The sequence below is a fragment of the Ailuropoda melanoleuca genome, chromosome 9 (genome assembly GCF_002007445.2).
Source record: "Ailuropoda melanoleuca isolate Jingjing chromosome 9, ASM200744v2, whole genome shotgun sequence".
In the NCBI taxonomy this organism is placed as follows: domain Eukaryota; kingdom Metazoa; phylum Chordata; class Mammalia; order Carnivora; family Ursidae; genus Ailuropoda; species Ailuropoda melanoleuca.
In genome coordinates this window covers 40440001-40461438 of record NC_048226.1, presented here as the reverse complement: position 1 = coordinate 40461438, position 21438 = coordinate 40440001, and the positions used below count along the sequence as shown (strand labels likewise).

The 21438-nt window shown below is 36.0% G+C and overlaps 1 protein-coding gene across 8 annotated transcripts in view; it reads right to left on the bottom strand.

Annotated features, from left to right (window-relative positions):
- CSPP1 (centrosome and spindle pole associated protein 1) overlaps positions 1–21438 on the bottom strand; it is a 159437-nt gene that overhangs the window by 33176 nt on the left and 104823 nt on the right. For all 8 annotated transcript variants that reach the window (XR_002142123.2, XM_034668149.1, XM_034668148.1 and 5 more), the window contains 7 exons: positions 17732–17884; positions 14536–14648; positions 12467–12616; positions 11928–12074; positions 8907–9011; positions 6866–6932; positions 5964–6081 (listed from right to left, as the gene is read on the bottom strand). Coding sequence is in view for 7 of the 8 variants with exons in the window: in XM_034668149.1 (XP_034524040.1) it covers positions 5964–6081; positions 6866–6932; positions 8907–9011; positions 11928–12074; positions 12467–12616; positions 14536–14648; positions 17732–17884 (853 nt within the window). In the remaining variant the exon portion in view is untranslated. The remainder of the gene's footprint in view (positions 1–5963; positions 6082–6865; positions 6933–8906; positions 9012–11927; positions 12075–12466; positions 12617–14535; positions 14649–17731; positions 17885–21438) is intronic.

The following is a 21438-nucleotide window of genomic DNA, read 5'->3' as shown; positions in this document are numbered from 1 at the left end:
ATGAGTCTCTTGTAGACAGCAAATGGATGGGTCATGACTTTGTATCCAATCTGCCACCCTGCGGCGTTTTATGGGAGCATTTAGGCCATTCACATTGAGAGTGATTATTGAGAGATATGATTTTAATGATGTCATGTTGCCTGTGAAGTATTTTTGTGTATCGGTTGTGACTTTCCGCTCTGTATCACTCTTGGGGCCTTTTTACCTTTATAGAGCCCCCCTTAATATCTCCTGTAGGGCTGGTTTCGTGGTTACGAAATTGGTTAATGATTGGCGATTTTGGAACGTCTTTATTTCTCCATCAATTCTGAATGACAGCTTTGCTGGATAAAGGATCCTTGGCTGCATGTTTTTCTCTGAAAGAGCTTTAAAAATGCCCCCCCAAGCCTTTCTCTCATTCCAGGTCTCTGTAGACAGGTCTGACGTAATCCTGATACCTTTGCCTTGGTACGTGAGAAATTTCTTTGCCCTGGCCGCTTTCAATACTGTATCCTTGGATCTAATATTTGCGAATTGCACTATGACATGCCGTGGCGTAGGTTTGTCCTGGTTGAGCTTGGATGGGGTCCTCTCTGCCTCTTGGACACGAATGCTTGTTTCCCTTGCTAGATTAGGGAAGTTTTCAGCTACAATTTGTTCAAATATCTCTTCTAAACCTTTCTCTTTTTCCACCCCCTCGGGGATGCCAATGATTCTGACATTGGAGCGTTTCATTGAGTCAGTAATCTCCCATAACCTACATTCTTGAGATTGGATTTTTTTGAGCCAAGTTTCTTTTTTCAAGCCTACACATCATCTTGATCATTGTTACTCTGAACTCCATTTCTGACAATTTGGTTATATCCATATCCATCAGTTCNTCGTTCTTCTGCCTCATTTACCCTGGCCGTCAGAGCATCTAGTTTTGACCGCATTTGATTCATAGCATTTTTAATTTCTGCCAAATTCGCTCTCATTTCCGCCCTTAGAGATTCTATATTCTCGTTAATATTTTGGTTAATATTTTTTTCAAGTCTACACATCATCTTGACCATTGTTACTCTGAACTCCATTTCTGATAATTGGTTACATCCATATCCATCAGTTCTGTGGCAGAGGCCCCAGACCCATTATCTTTTCTTTGCTGGGGGTGGATTTCTCCTTCTCGTCATTCTGATGAGGAGAGGTTGCCCAGAGCCCAAATTATTGACCAGGTCCCAGGCTGTGCACTCTTGTTTTATAGGGATCGTAGGGATGTGGGCTTCTTGATTTTTCAGACTGCCTTCTGGGGTAGGGGCCTGCCACACCGATACTCAGGCAACCCTGTTTGGGTAGAGTTTCCCTGTCCCCTGCAAGGGGGGATGGGGATGGGCACCCTGTGAGCCGGTATTTCCAGGCTTTTGTTCTCTGGCAGCTTTCCCTGGCGGTTTGCTGTGCCTCTTCTGAGAGTCAGAGCAGCAGGGCCAAATCCCAGCCTCTGTCTCAGAACAAAGAGATTGCAGTCTGCTCTCCACTGAGCTCTTCTGGCCTCTTTAACTCTGTTTCTGTTGGTGCTGCAAAAAACCCTGCAGCACCCCGGGCTGTGTGCCCCACAGCCAGCGTCCCAGCCCTCACTTCCACGGCCAGCACGTCTCTGTCCTTTGTGTTTCTAACACCGCCAGCCGCCCCCGCGCGCTCCAGAGCTCCGTTTCAGTGTGGTTCGCGCACACTCCAGGGCTCCGGTTTTCAGACTGGTCGCGCACGCCGCATTCCCAGGCTCACATCTCAGTCTGCTCTCACGTGGGTGCCGGTCTGCGAGTCCGCCCGCTCCCCAGTGCAGGTGGCTACCGTTTCGCAGTGCCCAAGCGCATTGGCTCCCTCCCCCTTCCTTTTATCTTCCAATATCTGTGCGCGGATTCACAGCTCCCTGCTTCGTACCTCAATACTCAGTGCTGGAAATGTTCATTTGTATAAATCCAGGTGTATCTTCCTACATCTCAGGCTGATTCCATGGGTGTTCAGGATGGTCTGGTACCTATCCAGCTCAACTCAGGGGACCAGCTGAAAAAGGGGACCCCTACTGCTCCGCCATCTTAACTCCTCTCCACACTCTCTTTTATTTTTATTTTTTCCACTTTAACATCTCTTCTGATTTATTTAGTGTATATTTCTCTGGGGTCATTGTTGCCATTTTATTTATTTATTGTTTAAGATTTTATTTATTTATTTGACAGAGAGAGAGACAGCCAGTGAGAGAGGGAACACAAGCAGGGGAAGTGGGAGAGGAAGGAGCAGGCTTCCAGCAGAGCATGGAGCCCGATGCGGGGCTCGATCCCAGGGACCTGGGATCACGCCCTGAGCCGAAGGCAGACGCTTAATGACTGAGCCACCCAGGCGCCCCCTTCATTGCCATTTTAGTACTTTATTCTTTTGTTCATCTATTCTTCTCTGGACAGCATAACAAGACGAAAAAACTCACATCAAAAAAAAAAAAAAGAGGCAGTCGTGACAGTCAGAGACCTGATTCGTATGGACATGAGTAAAATATTGAAACTAGAGTTCAGAATAAGAATTATAAAGATACTAGCTGGGCTTATGAAAAGCATAGAAGACACTAGGAAAGCCTATCCTGGAGAAATAAAAGAACTAAAATCTAATCAAGTCAAAATAAAAAAGGCTATTAATGATACGTAATAAAAAAACATGGAGACCCTAACTGCTAGGATAAATGAAGCAGAAGAGAGAATTAGTCATATAGAAGACAAAATGATGGAGAATAAAGAAGCTAAGAGAGAGATAAACAACAAATGGATATCGAGGGGAGAATTCGAGAGATAAGTGATACCATAAACCAAAACAATATTAGAATAATTGGGATCCCAGAAGAGGAAAGGGAGGGCAGAAGGTATGTTGGAGCAAATTATGGTGGAGAACTTCCCTAACATAGGGAAGGAAACAGGCATTCAAGTCAGGAGGCACAGAGAACCCCCCTCAAAAATCAGTAAAAATAGGTCTACACCTCGACATATAATAGTGAAACTTGCAAATGTCAGAGACAAAGAGAAAATTCTAAAAGGAGCTCGGGACAAGAGGTCCATAACCTACAAGGGTAAAAATGTTAGACTGGCAGGAGACCTACCCACAGAAACCTGGCAGGCCAGAAAGGACTGCCATGATATATTCCGGGTGCTAAAAGAGAAAAATATGCAGCCAAAAATACTTTATCCAGCAAGGCTGTCATTCAAAATAGAAGGAGAGATAAAAAGCTTCCAGGACAAACAGAAACTAAAAGAATTTGTGATCACTAAACCAGCCCTGGAAGAAATATTAAAAGGGATCCTTTAAGCGAAGAGAGAGCCCAAAAGTAACACAGGCCAGAAAGGAACGGAGACAATATATACAGAAACGGGCACTAAATCCATATCTTTCAATAGTTGCTCTGACTATAAATGGGCTATAGGCCCCAATCAAAAGACAGGGTATCAGACTGGATAAAAAAGCAAGACCCATCCATATACTGTCTGCAGGAGACTCATTTTAGACCCAAAAACACCTCCACGATGAAAGTGAGGGGATGGAAAACCATTTATCATGCTAATGGACATCAAAAGAAAGCTGGGGTGGCAATCCTTATATCACACAAATTAGATTTTAAACCAAAGACTGTAATAAGAGATGAGGAACGACACTGTATCATAATTAAAGGGTCTATCCAACAAGAAGATCTAACAGTTGTAAATATTTATGTCCCTAACATGGGAGCAGCCAAATATATAAGGCAATCAATAACTAAATCAAAGAAACACACTGATAATACTACAATAAGAGTAGGGGACGTTAACACCCCACTCACTGCAATGGACAGATCATCTAAGCAGATGATCTACAAGGAAACAAGGGCTCTGAAAGACACACTGGACCACATGGACTTCACAGATATATTCTGAGCATTCCATCCTAAAGCAACAGAATACACATTCTTCTCCAGTGCACATGAACATTCTCCAGAATAGATCACATCCTAGGTCTCAAATCAGGTCTCAACTGGTACCAAGAGTTTGGGATCATTCCCTGCATATTTTCGGACCATAATGCCTTGAAACTGGAACTCAATCACAAGAGGAAAGTTGGAAAGAACTCAAAGGCATGGAGGCTAAAGAGCATCCTACTCAAGAATGAATGGGCCAACCAGGAAATTAAAGAAGAATTTTAAAAATTCATGGAAACAAATGAAAATGAAAATACAACTGTTCAATATCTTTGGGATGTAGCAAAAATGGTCCTACAAAGAAAGTATATAGCAATCCAGGCCTTTCTCAAGAAACAAAAAAGGTCTCAAATACACAACCTAACCTTACACCTAAAGGAGCTGGAGAAAGAACAGCAAATAAAGCCTAAACCCAGCAGGAGAAGAGAATTTATTAAAGATTAGAGCAGAAATCAATGAACTAGAAACCAAAAGAACAGTCAAACAGATCAATGAAACTAGGAGCTGGTTCTTTGACAGAAATAATAACATCGATAAACCCCTGGCCAGATTTATCAAAAAGAAAAGAGAAAGGACCCAAATAAATTAAATCCTGAATGAAAGAACTCATGACCAACACCAAAGAAATACAATTATAAGAACATATTATGAGCAACTATATGCCAACAAATGAAGCAATCTAGAAGAAATGGATGCATTCCTAGAGACATATGAACTATCGAAACTGAACCAGGAAGAAATAGAAAACCTGAACAGACCCATAACCAGCAAGGAAATTGAAGCAGGAATCAAAAATCTCCCAACAAACAAGAGTCCAGGGCCAGATGGCTTCCCAGGAGAATTCTACCAAACATTTAAAAAAGAACTAATACCTAATCTTCTGAAGCCATTTCCAAAAATAGAAATGGACGGAAAACTTCCAAACTCGTTCTGTTAGGCCAGCATTACCTTGATTCCAAAAGCAAACAAAGACCCCACCAAAAAGGAGACTTACAGACCAATATCCCTGATGAACATGGATGCCAAAATTCTCACCAAGATACTAGCCAATAGGATCCAAAGGTATAGTAAAAGGATTATTCACCATGACCAAGCGGGATTTATTCCTGGGCTATAACGGTGGTTCAACAACCGTAACTAAAGGACAACAACCATATAATCCTCTCACTAGATGCAGAAAAGGCATTTGATAAAGAAGATGTGATATACATATATAATGGATTATTCAACTATCAAAAAAAAAATGAAATCTTGCCATTTGCAACAACGTGGATAGAACAGGAAGGCATTATGCTAGGCAAAATAAGTCAATCAGAGAAAGACAATTATCATGATATCTCACTCATATGTGAATTTAAGAAACAAAACAGAAGATCATAGGGGAAGAGAGGAAAAAATAAGACAAAACCAGAGAGGGAGAGAAACCAGAAGACTCGGAAAAAAAATGAGGATTGCTGGAGGGGAGGGGGGCTGTGGTAACTGAGTGATGGACATTAAGGAGGGCACATGATGTAATGAGTACTCGGTATTACATAAAACTAATGAATCACTGACCTCTACTTCTGAAACTAATAATACATTGTATGCTAATTAATTGAATTTAAATGAAAAAAAATTTAAAAAGTAAAAGCATATTGGTTAAAGAAAAAGCCACTTTGCCAAAAAAGAAAAGAAGGAAAGAAAAAGAAAACCTACCACATACTACAAACACAAACAGACTTAATAAATCATATACTACTTTGGATTAGTTGCACTGAGTCCTGCCACTAGGATTATTTAACTATATTTCTTTTGGGGGAAAAGGATATTTCAATATTACAATTTCACCAACAATCTGTTAAAAACTTTTCTCAAAACTTTTCTAACTATCCATTCTAATAAATGTGATTTTACACTAAAGACTCATTAATCCTGTTTCAAAACTGTAGAATTACTGGATAGGTTCTGATTCACGTATAATTCCTTTTCCTGAACACAAGAACAATAAAACAAACAAAAAACGCAAGTTGGAACTTGCCTTATATGAATTTCATCATCACTGTCCATGTGTAGCAACCGCCCTTGTAGACGCCGTTCTTCACTACGAAGCTGTTTTCTCATTTCTGATAACTCCATAATTACATTTTTTTTCTCCTCTTCAAATCCACATTAATAAGTAAAAAAATAAGACAGGTATGAGAACAGAAGATTAAACATTCAAAACATAACCTGACTTATCACAAAGCTAAAATGCTCAGAGACACATTTTTATGAGAGTTATTTTTAATGTTTTATAAATACAGATTGTATTTATTGTATTTATGAATACCAGTAAGATACAGGAACCACCAGACTTAAAAAATATTCTTGGGGTGGGAAGAGTACAACTACAAAGAGGCAGCACAAGAGAGTTCCTTTGTGGTGATGCCACAGTTCTTTTTTTTTTTTTTAAAGATTTTATTTATTTAAGAGAAAGAACATGAGCAGGGGAGGTGGCAGAGTGTGAAGGAGAAGCAGACTTGCCACTAAGCAAGGAGCCTGATGTGGGGCTTGATCCCAGGACCCTGGGATCATGACCTGAGCCAAAGGCAGACACTTCACCACTGAGCCACCCAGGCGCCCGATACCACAATGCTATACCTTGATTGTGCAGTAGTCGCACAAATTATATATAATACAAATACACAGAACCACACACAAACACATATCAATTACTTTGTGTTAAAACTGTGAGACCTGATGGAGGTCCATAGAACATACCAATGTCAATTTCCTGGTTATTGTTTAATATAAGATAGTACCACTGAGGGAAGCTGCAGGAAGGGTACACGCAGGACTTCACTATGCTCTTCTGCAACATTCTGTGAGTCTATAATTATTTCAAAATAAAAAGCTTAAAACAGAAATATTACAGGTTACAGACTTAATAATTAACTCTACCTTCTGCACGGAGCTGGTTTCGCCTGGCAGGTACCGGAGGAGACTGTGCCCTGGATATGGAATTTTCCTGTTTAACAATCATAACAGATATACTCAGTATGTCTTCCCTACTTAGAAGCTTGAAAGGAATAATTTTTTGAAGTAACTATATGTAAAAGAAACCAGATTTTCCACTATCCTACCTATATACTTACCTACATGTATTTTTCCTTCCCATCACAATGGAAGTGTCCTTGTTCTAGACAAAGACAATCCCATCACCTGTTCTCTGCACCTGTTAAGTGACTCCCACCTCCTCCCATCACTCTCTTTTCTCAGCTTATGCTTAAAAATCTCTTCCTTCTTGGGGCACCTGGGTGGCTCGGTTAAGTGACTGCCTTTGGTTCGGGTCATGATCCTGGAGTCCCAGGATCGAGTCCCGCATCAGGCTTCCTGCTCGGGGGGAGTCTGCTTCTCCCTCTGACCCTCCCCGTCTTGTGCTCTCTCTCAAATAAATAAAATCTTTAAAAACAAAACAAAAAAAGCAAAAAACAAAAACTCTTCCTTCTTAAAAAAAAATTATTATCTCCTCCATCACTATCTACTGTCCCTTCTCTACTTCCCTCTACAGCCATCCTTTCAAGAAGAATAGGTATGACATGGTGTCTACTTCCTCATGCCTAGTCCCTCCTCACCACACAGCTACTGCCTTTGCTTCTATACCCTATCACTCCACTAACACAGCTCTCACCAAAGTCACCAGGTGATCCCCAAGTGACACATTCAATGGGCATTTTACACCCTTGTTTTACTTGGGCAGTACCAACTGATATAGCCATTCTCTGTCACTTTCTCTGTCTCTATTTCCTTTCTGTTTCTTAAATATTTAATTCTCTGGTGTTCCATCCTCAGCCCTCCTTTCTTCCCCCAAACTATTCCTAGACAATTGTATTAATCTGACGAGGAACAATGTTAATGGCTTCCAAATCTACAAAACCAGTCCAGAGCTCCTTCTTTACCCACAACCCATATTTTCAACCACCCACTCTATATAAATCTCATAAGAAACTTGAAAGTTGTCACTGATGCCTACACCCCACACAGTCCGTAAATGCCATTATTTGTGTCTCTTAAGTATGTCTTGAATTTGTCACCCATTCTCAGTTCTTAATGTCACTGCCTTTAAGTCCTGAAAGTCTCACAAATGCACTTCTCCAAAAACCACTGTAACTTCTCTCCATGTTTATGGTCTTACCAACCTCTAAAATACATCTCCACACCAGTGCCTGAGAACATTAGTAAGACAAATATGGCCATTCTCCAACTTATAACATGTCATTCTCCTACTGAAAGTATTACAAAGCATCCCCATTCATTATCTACCACAGACCTACTAAATCAGAATCTCAGAGGGTGGAATTCAGGACAATGTTCTAACATTTGCTTTGTCTATTCTGGTAACTGGTTCATTTGGTATCTACTCTTCTATGGGAATAAAGTCAAACTCCATACAACATCCTACTTATGTCTTGACCTCCACCTCTTTTCCCACCCTGGTCAGGCATTATGAGGCCAGACCAAATCATGTTGTATTCTTCTCCATGTGTGCCATATGGTTTACACTTCCTTCCATGATTTTGCACATCTCCTCCTCCTCTTTATTGCAAATTCCTACTCATTCTTCACGAGTCAACTCAAGGATCAACCCTTCTGGAACATTTCCCCAGCATTCTTCTGATCATAGCTCAGTCTAAAGCATAAGGGACTTCATTAGCATAAATATAGCTAGCCAGACAATATGTTACTAAAGAAAAGGCCTTCTTGAGAGGGCTGGATACAAACCATTTGCTTAATTATAATATGTCAAAAGAATTTACACTTCATGGCACCAAGCATTATCAGTTACAGCTGATGCAACAAATAAATTCAAACATTATCTGTATTTCAGATCTGAAAAAATGTAAACAGCTAAATATGATGAATAAAAAAAACTCACTCAATTCCCTAAATTCACCTAAAATAATTTAGCTAAGATTAACAAATCAAAAGAAAAAGTATATACCTGAATAAAGGAACTTATAATGCTGTCAACTGAAGGAGGTCTTTGAAGTCTGCTTGCAATTTTGTTCTGAAGAGCAGGAACTACAGGAGAAGGCTGTCTCAAGCGCTGGGGGAATAAATTATACATATATATGTATGTGTATATATACACATACAAAATAAACACATATGTATATATACACACATACACACATATATGTATATATACATATATATGTGCCTGTGTGCACAAACACCCCTAATAGTTAACAAGACCATTTAGGAAGTTCAAAATGCTATTGCTTTTATTTAGTAAAATACTTTTTACCAAAAAAAAGTCAGAAATTCAATTATGTAAGATCAAAAACATCAGTTATGATAACAATATCAAAATCAATTTATGTTTATTAAAAACCAAAGGACTCTCAGATTAGAACAAAAAATTTCAACAAATTTAAGTAAAGCAACAGCATACCAAATATTAGGAAAACAATAGAAACAAAAAATAGAACTAAGGTAAACACTTGTCTTAATAATAAAAAGAAATAGGACAACACAAAAAGCAAAAATTCTTCTCTGGAAAATAATATGAATCAACCTCTAAAACCTAGATCCCTTATCACCAAGAGCATCACGATGAGGGAATTTTCCAGATCACAATAGCATTCTATGTCTCCATAAGACATAAAAGAGGGTTTCAGTTTACAGTGTGATGAAGTTAACAGTTTCCAACATCACATTAAAATCAAAATGCAAAAAACATAAAAATTCCCAAAAAATGCAATAATAATTATCTGGTTAAAAAACATGACACACACACCCAGACCAGAGCATATGTATGGATGTTAAATTGTTCATTTTGCATGGTACAAAATCAAATATTACTTTCACTGGTGACTTTGACAAAATTAGAAATATATGAGAAAATCTTTTCTTTTAAAACCCCTAGATGACCACAAGCAGAATTATAAAGACAACCTAAACCTTCTAAAGGACCACAGAGGATGAAGCAAACAAAGCATACTTCACGTAGTGAGAAAACAACTATCAAGGAAGCATAAACAAACAAAAAAGTCAGAAATTCAATTAATATGATCAAATATATTGGGTGCGATAAAAATAGATGGATTTAGGTATCACTGTTCAAAAGATCATAATTCTCTGATCAGATAAAAAACTGAGTTAAAAAAACCCATAAAACCAAATTCAACAAACCAAATATACAAGCTAAATAAAAAATAAATGGTGACACAAAAATAAAAACTAAGAAAATGGACAAAAATATATTATCAGGCAATATAAATAAAAGAAAAGTTACGCTAGCAATGATAACTTCATCACTGAGAGAAAAATACATTAAATGGAACAAAGCTGGTTTAAAACTCTGGTACTTTACAACTGAACTAGAACAGTCATAAAACTGTATATTCCTAAGGAAAGCATTTTCTCTTAAACATAAGAAATTGGCAGAAACACAATTGTGGAAAACTAACAATTATCTTTCATTTTTAAATAATTTTACAAGAAAATATTCTCTGTGTTTTCCACTCAATTTTGCTATAAGGCTAACATGGCTCTAAAAAAATTAATGCTATTAATTTAAAAAATGAATGACACTTGAATAATATTTTAAAAGGCAGAACAAGTATATATCCAACTTAAAGAATGAAGGGTATTGCCTAACATTACTAGAACACTGAAAATAAATAAAACAAACAAAAAACACAGGTGTTACTTATAAATTCTCTTTTAAATAATGTTTCAGCAGATTCTAACTGCAAACACTTAGTTCTATCACCATAATATCCTGGTGAGAAATCAAATAGTTTATCTGAACCCATCAAAAATGGCTCACATTGTCTATAATAGGTTACACATTGAATAGTGTACCAAACCACATCATAAATACAGCAGAAGAGCCCACTGGTTAAAAGTAGTCTTTTTGTGAATGCTGCTTAGGAGAAATAATCTAAATTTCTGAAAATCATTTTCTTAAATTAAATTGGGCTAAACCTATAGCACATACAGAGTTTTTCCAAAGTGTGGTCCACAGGCCAACTACATCTGAACCCCTAAGAATGGCTGTAAAATGTAGATTCCTGGACTACCTCAGACTTATTAAAATCAGACACTTTATAGGTAAGACCTGAAGATGCATTTTTAACAAATCCCCAGTGATACTTATGCATATAAAATTTTAAATATAGCTTTGAAATATGAGCAAGGGTGTAAACTGGAGCTTCATAAGTGGCTTTCTAGAGAGAAAGCCTCTGTCTGATAACTTTGATCCACCATACACCTAACAGTGAATATCAACGTGGCTCAGATATGGACTTCAAACCAGTCCACTGTGAGCCACCAGCTTCTTTTTTAATTTCCAATCCATCAAGGATAAAAGTACAGAACAGTAAAAATGACTTACTAAATACATGAAAAAAAATTTTTTTTTAAAGATTTTATTTATTTATTTGACAGAGAGAGACAGCCAGCGAGAGAGGGAACACAAGCAGGGAGAGTGGGAGAGGAAGAAACAGGCTTATAGTGGAGGAGCCTTACGTGGGGCTCGATCCCAAAACTCCGGGATCACGCCCTGAGCCGAAGGCAGACGCTTAACCGCTCTGCCACCCAGGCACCCTGACATGAAAATTTTTAAAAAGACATTGCACAATTCAAGTCCAACTTTTTTATCAGATCCAACAGACATATAATTACTTTGACAAATTGCTACAAAAGTTTCCACTTACTTTCCATTTCTGTATTACTCTTATCATGAATAGCTGGCCAGGTGCTACTCCATAGACCATGGGAACAAGATTAAGAATGACTAAGGTAAGTAAACCCTTCACGTTCACTGGGAGGAAAAGGGCAGCAAAGCACAATGACATGATCTACACAGGAAGTTCAGTGTGCTGCACCCAGATGAAGTAGCAAGATGGAAGGGAGGGACAAAAGCATCTCCTCCACTCTTTCCCTTTCGCTAACAAGGCCACAGTGAAAGTGGTTTAAACTACAGGTTTAACTGAAACTTTTGTCTGAAAATTACCTTTGTTTCTTCCCCAATTATATTTTCTCGTGCATAGTAGTGCTGAAGCTGCAGATTATGTTTTTCTTCCTCTTCTTTCTTCTTTCTTTCTGCTTCTTTTCGTCTTTCCTCAGCTAATCGAATAAGCTCTTCATTTTTTAGCCTTTGCTTTAAAATAAAGAGAAAAATACACACTCCATACATACATTCTATAGTCCATTCAAATATCTGCTGTCTTATTTGTCTGAAATAAAGAGATAAAATTGAAGATACAGATGATACAGTGATCTTTAACAAAAAGAAGCTATTGAATAATAAAGCATTAGGCATCTTTTATAACATCCTGGTCAGCCTAAACTAATTTTTGGCTTAAAAAAGTCATCATTTATCCCTTTTCTTAACTTGGTCTTCCACTTTAATAAAATAGTAGCTAATAAATGGATATTGCTCTGGTATTTTCTAAATGTACTCTAGGACTGTTCTCCTCTGTGATACCTTTCCAAGTCAAAATAAAGATTTCACTTCCAGGGTAAGTAGTAAAAGAGTAGGGAAAAATGCACCTCCTCCTCTTTCACCCTTTTCTTTTCCTGTTCCTCTTCATACTCTTGCTGAATTCGCGCTCTCTGTTCTGCAAGCCGTTTTTCTTCTTTTTCTTCTGCAATTCTCAGTCTCTCCCGCTCTGCTTCCTCTCTTTGTTTCTTTTCCTCAATCTAAATAATTAAACCCAGTTATTACTTTGAAAAACTAATGAAAGTTAGAATACCATGTAATATTTTCTTGTATACTATGAATTCAACATTGATACCCTCTTTTTAAGTTCATAAATTCTCCAGCTTCCTATATTTTATTAGGAAGGCTACATGATATAATGTTGAGATTTGAGTAAAATTCCAGCTCTACCAAATACTTACTCACTGAGTGACTTTAAGGAGACATTCTTACTCAGTTTTGTCATCTGGTAGAAAGAGTTATTAATGTCTCCCTCTCCAAGGAGGCTTAAAGAACTGAAGTGAAACAATGTATGTAAAAAAATAAATAAAGACTCCTCCTGTTTACACATATTCAGTAAATAACTCATGATTATATTACTTTATAATGATCATTATTATTATGTCTCAAAGTTCCTTGGCTTGATTAGTGTCCTGAAACAACAGTGTAGTATTTTAGCATTTAATCATTCCTTATGCAAGAACCCCTTCCCCAGAATGCCCTTTCTTCTTTCCTACCTACTGGCAAGTGGTAAGGTAAACAAGTATCTTAGCCACAAGGATTCATAATTAAGTTTCATCTTGAATGTCACCTGGGGCCTAAAGTGCTGAGTACTCTGGAGAAATATTCTAAGGCAAAGTCTAAGATCTGAAAGGAAAAGGATCCTGAGATATAGTCTACATCCTCCATGAATGAGGCAGAGAAGAATGGCAGCAAAGGTATTGGGAATTCACGATGCTGGTTTTAAGGTTATCAATAGATTTTAGTTACTTTTAAATAAAATGGTTATGGCTATTCATATTATTTTCATTGTTCTTGTCTACATTTCGTCTAGTTTCAAGGTTGTTATATCTAGTGTTATCAATCTTTTCAGCTCTAAAACCTGTACTCTTCCTACACATCCTATGACTTTACACGCGAGGGCTTCTTCCAACACTTTTTTTCAAACAACATTATTAAATATGCACAATCCTAATATTTAGTAATAACAGGGTAAACATAATCACTTCTATAGTACAGTATACCCAGACAAAAGGTCAATTATGATCTATACAACAAAACCTCACATTTAACACTCAGTTCCCCCTTCTTCCTATTCCACCAAAAAAAAAAAAAAAAATCACAATCACAAAGTCACTTCTCCATTAAGGGTCACAATCATAAATGGATCACACACCTAAGAAATCCACAGAAATGCCATTCCAACAAAAATGCTACACAGCAGTTCAAGAGAAAGATGAAAGCTATCAACTAGGTCAGTTGTTTTCAAACTGTATAATACAAAGGTGCTTCACGGGTCCTGCAAATATTTTGTCAAATTTTATCTTTCACCTCAGGCTCCACCCCTAGTATTCAACACAGGAGCAGACACAGTATGGGTATTCAATAATTCTGTTTGCTTAATAAACCCTGGATACTCAAGTGTCTTCCTTTGGGCATTTTTACTATTTTTAAATGCTATTTGCTTATATACATAAATGAGGCAAATAATTGCAAAATGTGATTATATCTCATTTTTAATGATTTACAAACTATACTGAGCCAAGAATATATCATTTGGAAAAAAATTATTGATTTTCTACTAACACAAGCATCTAGAAATATTCATTCTATGCCTAATAAGTGAATATTTTATTAAGTCAGTTTTAGGTATGTCAGCATTCTTTAACAATTAATGATTTAATGAAGTTTAGAAAAGAGTAAGACAACTGGCATGCCTAACATGTCTCCATATTCCTTTTTCAGATATAAATGAAATAATATCATTTTATACTACCTATATCTGATGTAAATGAGATATCTTAAATAACTGTGGAGGTATTTTAGAATTTATTCTTTAACCTATGAATAAAATCTTTGCAAGTTTAATTTATTACAATTCTAACAAAACTTTGAAACTATGATAAAATAAGCACTTCACCTGAAAACGAAGAAAATTCTTGTATAATTCTTGCTGTTTAATCTGAAGTTCAGTTGGAGGCTCACAAAATATATTTCCCCGAGCAAAAGGAGAGCTCTGTGTTTGCACATAACCTTGAAAGAGAAATTTTGCAAAAACATACCATTACTCGATGGTTAGAAAATACAAAGGTTACAGAATAAAGTTTGCTAATAAATCCATATTGTGAATAAATGTGCTAACTACAGAAGTCCAGAGGTCAGAAATCAGAAGAGGAAGGCTGAGATTAGAATCTGAAGACCAGATGAAAAGTAATGAGAGAAAGAAAAATGGTGAAACAAAAATAGGTAGTTGAAAAATCTACTATGTCTAAATCTGAAAAAACACCAAGGAAACAAAAGGTAATAGCTTAAACAATTTTAACTGCAGCAAAGACTTAAAGTACAATTTATATAGAGAAAAAAAGTACATTTAAATTCTTATGTAAACACCCTTTTCTTAAGAATATGCCTAATTATACATTAAAATCTAGTGTGTGTATATATATATATTTAAAAATTTATTTTAGAAAATCAGTAATTCCGAAAGTCTTTTCATCTATCGTTCACAATAGATTAGAAAGCCAGCTCTGAAAACATTTTTTACAAATTAGAATGATACTTTTATCACCGCAATAATTTTTATTTAAAATTCTATCAAAGTAATGGGATATAAACATGAAAAATAAAAATATGCTATGTGTTCCTATAAATAGAATTATACACTCTGGGGAAGGATTAAATGATTTCATTAAGGCAACCTGAAAAATAACTATACCCCAGGAGTCTCTCCTTAAATGCAGGAAAAATATATTTATATGTAAGCCTCACATAACTTTTTATATTATTTTTTAGTTACTGACTCAGTCTTTATACCATCGATCTAAAGCATTTCTTTCTCTCACTCATGCTTTGCAGTTTAACTGCCATTTAGTCCTATTTTGCGTTTGTGTTTAAATTTACTAATGCTTATTTGAATAGATCAGCAGAAAGTCAAATCAATAAACATTCAAATGTTATAATGAAAAGGTAGATTAGCAAAACAAAATTAAGTTTTTAAATACAAGGTTTTTAAAAAATAAATTTCAAAAATAAAATCATAGGGGAACACATGCTCTAACCCATGAAAATGTATCTAGGCATCGTAATAAGCTAAACAGTAAGTTTAAGTCAAATTAGTATGGACTTCGTAAATATGGTTCTTCATCCTAGAACCATAAAGTAAAAGAAAAACAATGAACTTTAGGAAAGTCCTCAGATAGGCCTAATGAAGAGAAAACTTTTAAACACACTTTTTTGTATTTTCAGATTATTCAGGTTCCCTAAGGCCTTTAAAATATTAAATGCCACATGTGTATGTGTATGTGTAAACATACATATACATATGTAAGCATATACACACATATACACATATATGCTAGCACAGCAACAAATTAGGTGACTAGATAGTTTCTTGCATTCAGAAAGTTTATTTTAGGTTAATCCTTAGGGAACTTCAATACACACAAAAAAGGGAAATTTTAGCATTTTATAATTTTGTATGATTTCTTAAATGAAAGCACCCTGCCCACAATACCAGCACCAAAACCCTGGCAGTATACAGAAAGGCAACAGGCAGTAAATTCTGCTGTGCATATTCAGTCATGAAGCTTGTGTGTTTTCTTGGGAAAGGGTCATAGAAACTTGATTTTTTCCAGTGTTTTTGCTTGATAAGCAGAGCTAGTTGCCTAAGTTGCTATTAATATGATAGAGAAAGTTCTGGGTGAAGACAGAACTTCAAACAATACCAGATGTGGCAGAAAAGGGTAAGAAAAAGTATGTAGAACTGGGATCTCAATACAGACTACTAGAAGAAACAAATGAAGAGAAAAATAATGATATATCAAAAAGAAGTCAAAATTCCATTCAATAAAATGAAAGGTGTTTTTACTGCACAATGAACTTACAAAGAGTGGAAGCTAAATTAATAATTAGATAAAAATTTAAAAATTCAATTTTAGTGCTCCAAAATTGAAGAGTGGATCCACTAAGTAAAAATCTTTTGTGGACCAAAGAAAGCACTTTCTCGTAATTAGAGATCCAGCAGTGGTACAAGCTGTCTACGGAAATGACAAGTAGCACATCTCCTAAAATGTTCAAAAAGGGCATAGAGATTAGCACTACCATCAAAGGCATGAAAGATGAAAGGCTGGTGATTCTAATCATAGCTCCCTATTTAATCTGCCTGTTTGGCCAGGCAGTCATATGGGTTAAAAATTTTTAAAAATTTTTGAAGACTATATGATCAGTCAGGGATATTTTAGAAGGACTTTCTAACATAAAGGTCTTTACTAGTCTAAAATCAAAACTTTAATGGAAGTACAAAAGCAGAATTTGTAGTAAATAAATGGTTACTTTTACAGGCATCAAAATATAGTGAAAGGTGATAGATATATCCTTTAAACTTCCTTTGATTTTAAAATATGTACATACTTTCATATACGCTTGATAAAGAAAGATGATAACTTTCCCTGCCAAGTCATAAAGAAAGCTACTGAATAATTTCCTATTTATAGAACCTTTAATTAAAGGATGTTGTTTGATAGCAAATCAAAGATATTGCTTAAGAAAGGGAGATGTGACCAGATATCGAATTAAACTTTTTAAAAAAATAACTTCATTTCTTTGACCTTTGTGGTTTTACAAGGGGAGGGCAAATGATTACAAAATAAAAAAATAAAATTAACAAAATAAAAATAAAGTATAACAAATAAAAATAAGCAATTTATTGGTACAATATCATATCACATCTGATGCATTTTCACTAATTCAAAAAGTTATGGGTATAAGAAGCAAGAGAGACTATTTGTCTGTTTATGTGTAAAGAGACTATGTGATTTTAAGAAAGGCCTCCCACCAGCAAAATAAAAATTTTAGCAGCAGCTAAAGTATACATAAATTATAAAGCTGAGAAGAAACACATAGTATTAAGAAGCAAAGTATATTTCCCTATTCACTTTTTTCAAAATACTTAAGAAAAGGTATTGTAAATAACGTGAATAACATGTTATGCTTCCTGACTCAGTGTAACCAAGTTCTCAAAAATCACAATATGACCTTTGTCAGGCAAGAGAAGAGAAATGTTACTGAACAACTTTAGAAATGTAAACAAACAAAAAAAATAGAATGTGATTAAAAACCTGAGTTTTTATTTGTAGAATCTTCTAGGTTCTCAGCATTTGAGGTGGCTAAATTTTGGTCTAGAGATACAACAGCCCTTTTATCTTCATATGTTCTTGCATCTGGGTTATGGTAGGCATCTATATTTTGTCTGTGCATCCTATTCAAATCAGCTGAGAGGGAAAAATAAGCCATTTATTTCAACAAATACATTTTTGTAGTTAGTATGCTTAATACATTTTCTTAAAGTAGAGAATCAGAGAGAAAACAATAGGACAGAGTTGGAATAATTCAATGACATCTTGGTGTCCTGAAAATAGAAATTATTAAAACTTGTAAGATTTTCAAAAAATAACCTTATAAAATAAACTCAAAATCAGTAGAGACCTTAAGAACGTCAGATCTTTTATAACCCATAAAAACTATATTCATATCTATGTTACTTAAGAAGTTGGAATCTCTTTAATACAGAACAAACAGCAACAATTCAAAACAAGTCATAGTGAAATTTACCCAACTTCATTAGCATTCATAACAGAAAATATAATCATGTAGTGCTGAGTTTTTATATATCCATAAACACTTTTGATGGTCCTCCCTTAAAATATGGAGTCCAATTCCCCTCCCTTTAAGCAAAAGCCAGAGTTAGTAACTCATTTCCTATGAATAGGATATTGCAGGATGATGCATATGACTTCCAAGTCTACTACATAAAAAAAGGAGGGACTATATGGCAAGGAACAGAGATTTCCTGACCCATGTGAGGGAGCCATATTGAAAATGGATTCTCCAGTTCCAGTCAAGCCTTCATATGACTATAGTCCTGGTTGACATTTTGGACCCCAAACTCATGAAATACCCTGAGACAGAAACACCCAGCTAACCCATTCACAAATTACTAACTCACAGAAGCACAAGATAATGAATGTTTGTTATATTAAAACATTACACGTTGGGTAATTTGTAACACAGCAGCAGATACTACACACACATCACAAAAATCTGAGCACACAGAATCAGGTCAAACAAGTCAATCTTAAAAAGAGACCTGAATGACTACAGAACTCTAAAGCTAAAACAAAATAAAAACTAGTTCTTCTCCACAAAACAACTGGGATAAGGGACTAGCTGAAATCACAGAGAAACTAATTACAAAAAAGAATTGCCAACTGCCAAGAATTGGTAAGGAAAAACTAGCTAGGTACTCTTGCAATCATCACCAAATCCTGGGATCTATCTGGATATGGGAGGCAAATGAAAAGAGAAAGATGATGATAAAGTTGAGGTCTTGAACTAACAGCTGTGGTCCCTAAAAAGTCAACAAATTACCAAAAAAACTCAAATGGGAAATCACTATCTCATCATCCAAAATTCACTAGAACAGCATAAGATCACTCTATAAATGAGAAGTCACTATGAATAACAATACATACAGTATTCTTCCATTTTCTATTACAAGAGTATAGTAGAGATCAAGTTCACTCCTTGCAAGATGATAACCAGAGCTCTGTTACCAAACTAATGAATGCTCAGGGAATGCAATCTCATTTTGATATTCACTTACACAAACCATAAATTAAGAGATAAATGTCCTATAAGTAAACAAACACTAGTATAAGCTTCAAAATGAACATGTTTTACCTTACTGTTGCAATTATACACAGTCTTCTCAATAAGTCAATGTGTTTATGTAAAAAGAAAACTGATGTCAGCAGAGTACATAATTATTTAAGACTATCAGATTAAGCAATCAAGACAAGTCCACATTGCTATTTCATGGAAAAATACTATCAATCAAGTAGTCACTCCTTGTCTATCTTTGTGTGAGGTGGTAAAATAAAAGGTTTGGAATCAGCTAAAAATCAAAATTAAAAAAGGCACTTTGGTGAAGAGCATAATTTGCCAATTGCAAAGATGTCACTGAAAAATGGCCTTTATTTCAAATGTATACCATCATATCATTTAATATAAAATTGCTAGCTACAATAGCACCAAAAATCATGGTTTTTTTTGTTTTGTTTTTGTTTTTGTTTTAATGATTTTTTTTATTATATTATGTTACTCACCATACAGTACATCCCCGGATTCCGATGTAAAGTTTGATGCTTCATTGGTTGCGTATAACACCCAGTGCACCATGCAATACGTGCCCTCCTTACTACCCATCACCAGACTATCCCATTCCCCCACCCCCCTCCCCTCTGAAGTCTTCAGTTTGTTTCTCATAGTCCATAGTCTCTCATGTTTCATTCCCCCTTCTGATTACCCCCCTTTTCTTTATCCCTTTCTTCCCCTACCGATCATCCTAGTTCTTATGTTCCATAGATGAGAGAAATCATATGATAATTGTCTTTCTCTGCTTGACTTATTTCACTTAGCATTATCTCCTCCAGTGCCGTCCATGTTGCAGCAAATGTTGAGAATTCGTTCTTTCTGATAGCTGAGTAATATTCCATTGTATATATGGACCACAGCTTCTTAATCCAGTCATCTGTTGAAGGGCATCTCGGCTCCTTCCACGATTTAGCTATGCACCAAAAATCATGTTATCTCAGAATTAACCAGAGGCGTAAAGGATCTATATTCTAGAAACTACAAATCACTCTTGAAAGACATTGAAGAAGACACAAAAAGATGGAAAAATATTCCATGCTCATGGATCGGAAGAATTAACATAGTTAAAATGTCTATGCTACCCAGAGCAATCTACACTTTCAATGCCATCCTGATCAAAATACCAATGACATTTTTCAAAGAACTGAACAAACAGCCCTTAAATTTGTGTGGAACCAGAAAAGACCCCGAATCGCCAAGGAATTGTTGAAAAGGAAAAACAAAGCTGGGGGCATCACGTTGCCAGATTTCAAGCTATACTATAAAGCTGTGATCACAAAACAGCATGGGAGTGGCACAAAAACAGACACATAGACCAATGGAACAGAACAGAGAACCCAGAAATGGACCCTTGGCTCTTTGGGCAACTAATCTTTGATAAAGCAGGAAAAAACATCCAGTGGAAAAAAAGACAGTCTCCTCAATAAATGGTGCTGGGAAAATTGGACAGCTACACGCAAAAGAATGAAACGTGACCACTCTCTCACACCATACACAGAGATAAACTCCAGGATGCAAGACCTAGATGTGAGACAGGAATCCATCAAAATCCTAGAGGAGAACATAGGCAGCAACCTCTTTGACATCAGTCACAGCAACTTTTTTCATGACACATCTCCAAAGGCAAGAGAAACAAAAGATAAAATGAACTTGTGGGACTTCATCATTAAGATAAAAAGCTTCTGCACAGCAAAGGAAACAGTCAAAAAAACTAAGACGCAGTCCACGGAATGGGAGAATATATTTAAAATTGACACTACAGATAAGACTGGTATCCAAGATCTACAAAGAACTTAAAAATATTAAAATAACAAAAAGTATATTCTCTGAACAAAAGAGAACACACACTAGAAATGAACAGAAGAACGTTACCTGGAAAATACCCCAAAATACGGAAATTTCAAAAACTCATGTCTAAATAAATAATGGGTCAAAGAAAAATCACAAAATTAGAAAAATTGAATGAAAATACCATACCAAATTTGTGCCACAGTTAAAGCAGTACTCAAAAGGAAATTTATAACATTTTAAAATGCATATATTAGAAAAGAAATCAAATCATAATCTAAGCTTGCACACTGAGAAAACAGAAAAAGAAAATTAAGTACAAAGC